At 52.9% G+C, this 3112-nt stretch overlaps 1 protein-coding gene across 1 annotated transcript; it reads right to left on the bottom strand.

Moving 5' to 3' along the window:
* Positions 1 to 743: 743 nt before the first annotated feature.
* On the bottom strand, positions 744 to 1333 carry LOC129498889 (60S ribosomal protein L17-like). The gene has a single exon (XM_055308477.1). It carries the CDS (start codon positions 1311 to 1313, stop codon positions 744 to 746), a length of 570 nt encoding a protein of 189 aa, XP_055164452.1. The 5' UTR covers positions 1314 to 1333.
* Positions 1334 to 3112: the final 1779 nt, after the last annotated feature.

Raw genomic sequence — 3112 nt, forward strand, 5'->3', positions numbered from 1 at the left:
AGGGCTCCAGCACAGAGATGTGTGCACAACCTCCCTCCTTCCACCATTTCCACTTCCCTCCTGGCCTGCCCACTGTGGGGCTTGCGCACTTGTCGGGGGGCCCTTGCCTTCTCGGCAGCGGGTACATGGGGGCCTTTCTAAAATAGAAGCAGTGGCGCGGCACATCCTGTTCAAGGAACGGCGGCGTCCGTCCTTAGCGCCTGATGCCCCGAGCAGCTGTCTGAGGCACTTGCCCCCAGATTGCCTTTGGAGAGAAGTAAACAAATGTGGCCATCCAATGCAGTACATTTGAAGCTGACCTCTGAGGCCATCTATTTTAAGCAGATTGTAATTTTGCAAGATGCATGGCCCCATTCCAAATGTTTATTTAGTGTTGAATGGTCTCCAACTGGCTGGTTGGCCCCCCTTTTTTTTTTTTGATGGTGTTGAAAACATTAAGGAAGATCCCAGTAATAGATGTTGGACGTGCACTCGTCTTGGTGTCCAGTGATTCATCTTGCGGGGCGCCACAACGAAAATCCCCTTTAGGGAGAGACAGGCAGATAAGCCCGGCTCTACGGCAGCTGGTTTTGTGGCAGCGACCGTTATTTCTACCCTTCACGCCCCGACACGAACCTCGTTTGGAGAAGAGCCTCCCTTCGAAGTCCCGCCCTCGCAGCCCCTTTGGTAGAACACACTCCCCGCAAAGCACTGGGCTCGGCTTTCTTTTTTTTTTTTATTTTTATTTTTATTTTTATTTGCTTTTATTCTGTGCAGAATTTACTCCCGGGCCATAAGTTTTGTTTCTTCAGTTTCTTCTGGGATATCTTTTTCTTCTGTGCAACCTCCTCTTCTGGTTTAGGAACAATCTGCTCTTTTTCAGTAAGAATCATCTCAATGTGGCAGGGAGAGCTCATGTATGGGTTAATCCGGCCATGAGCCCTGTAGGTTCTACATCGCATCTTGGGGGCTTTATTCACCTGGATGTGCTCAATGACCAGAGAATCTACTTCTAAACCCTTAAGTTCAGCATTACTCTCCGCATTTTTAAGCATGTGCAGTAAAAATTCAGCACTCTTCTTGGGCCACCGACCCTGTGTCCAGCCCCACTGTTTGGCCTGCGCACACCTACCAACTCCACCGTTGTAGCGACGGAACGGCACACGCTGCTTCTGCAAAGTGACATCTTTCAGATACTTGGTGGCTTTTCGAATATGCATACCCTTGATGGCCTGGGCAGCTTCACGTGTGTTCTTAAAGTGGACACGAAGATTTGAACCTCTCGACTTGCGTGATTTTGTAGGGTTTTCTGGGTCCAGCGAGTAGCGAACCATCTCCGGAGGTCACCTCAGGCCGCTCGGCTTTCTGAACACGATCGCCTCTGGTCCTCACAGTGAGCGCAGAGGCACGTATTGTTTCCCCGACTTTATTTATTTATTTATTTTTTTTATTTATTTTATTTTATTTATTTATTTATTTATTTTTGTTTCCCCAACTTCAGAAATGAGAAAACTGCAGTTCTGATTGCGACTGACGTGAAGATCCACGCCGAGGTCATCCTCAGTCTTCATTTTACCCCATGAAAGATTTCATGTCAACGGGGTCCCCCCCCCCACACCCCCGGTGTGGCCATGCCGGAGCAGCTCCTTTTCCTCCTTCCTATCCCTGAGACGAATTTTGGCTCCAGGATGTGACAAAATGAACGCGTGGGGATGAATCTTCTGTCCTTTCGTAAGTGGTAGCGATGTATCGTCCGTGTGCAAAAGAGCCCTTCGGGGGATCATACACAGGACCATATTCCCCTGCACGTATTTAGAGAGAGAATGAAAAAACAAAATAATACAAAAACAAAAAAAACAAAACAAAAAAACAACAACCCTTGCATGTCATTGCGCCTCAGCTCACTTGCCTTTGGGCTCCAAATGTCCACTTGGGCTCCTTGAAGGCACAGCTTTGGGTAGAACCTTGGGTTAAAAACAGCCGTGGGGTAGTTTAAGGGAGCAGTTGGCTCGGAGACTGGCCTGGTCTGGAGAAGGGGCGTGGACAGCCGCGGGTCCTCCTGCAGTCTGGGGGGCCCTTTCGCTCCGTCCCTGACACCTAGGCTCCCCCCAGGGGCCAAGCATCACAAGGGAGGACATCAATTGTTGCGGCGCTGCCAAGTCCTCCTCTCTGTGACCGGCTTGAAGGGGCCGCAGGGCCCGGGCTGTGGCTGGGGCAGACCTTGTTCCCCTGCTCACCTCCACGAGCTTGCCGAGCGGCTCACGGGGTGGGGGCTCCTGAGAGGTCTGGGTGCTAAGGGACGCCCTGTCTAGGCTGCTCCGTCGCCACCCTGTGAGCGCACCCGAGACCCTCACGGTGAAGGGAGCTGCTGGGAAGGCCGCAGCCAAGGGCAGGAAGCTCGCAAAACTCTTCCCTGTCCCAGGACTGGGGGGCAAAGTCCTGCGAGACGCGTGGGGCACCAGGTGGAGGGGAGACGGCGAGGCGTGAGGCCGGAAATTGGATGTCACAGGTCTCTGCACAAACAAGTAACTTTTCTTCTTTTCTTTAAGTTTATTTTTTAAATATTTTATTTATTTATTCATGAGAGAGAGAGAGAGAGAGGCAGAGACCCAGGCAGAGGGAGAAGCAGTCTCCATGCAGGGGGCCCGACGCGGGACTCGATCCTGGGACCCCGGGGTCACGCCCTGAGCCGAAGGCAGGTGCTAAACCGCTGAGCCACCCGGGAATCCCTTTCTTTTTTTTTTAAACCATGTTTATTGATGGATCTTTAAAATTCCAGGACAGACACCACCCGGTTGTGCTCGCGTCGTGTGTCCGCAGAGCGAGAGGACGTTGCCCCGGGCTGGGCAGGACGAGGCCCTCCTGGGCCCCCGTGGGCTTCGCCCGCGCCCTGCCCGCCCCCTCCGGCGACCGTCAGTCCTCGATCACTAAGCGTCTGTCTCTTGGCTTGTCTCAATTTTTCCTTGTTTCGTTTCTTAAATTTCACGCATACATGAAATCGCGTGGCACTTGCCTCTTGTGGCCGGACCTAGTTCCTCGGCCTTGTACTGTCTCGAGGCAGCCCTGCTGCAGCCAGGGGCCGGAGTCGACCCTCCCGGGGTGGGGACACTGGGCTGCACAGACGGCCACCTGC

The sequence above is a fragment of the Nyctereutes procyonoides genome, unplaced genomic scaffold, assembly GCF_905146905.1.
Source record: "Nyctereutes procyonoides isolate TBG_1078 unplaced genomic scaffold, NYPRO_anot_genome, whole genome shotgun sequence".
NCBI classification, from domain to species: Eukaryota; Metazoa; Chordata; class Mammalia; order Carnivora; family Canidae; genus Nyctereutes; species Nyctereutes procyonoides.

Excerpts from the sequence above, each read along its gene's own strand:
- LOC129498889 (XM_055308477.1), bottom strand. The coding sequence starts at position 1,313 with ATGGTTCGCTACTCGCTGGACCCAGAAAACCCTACAAAATCACGCAAG.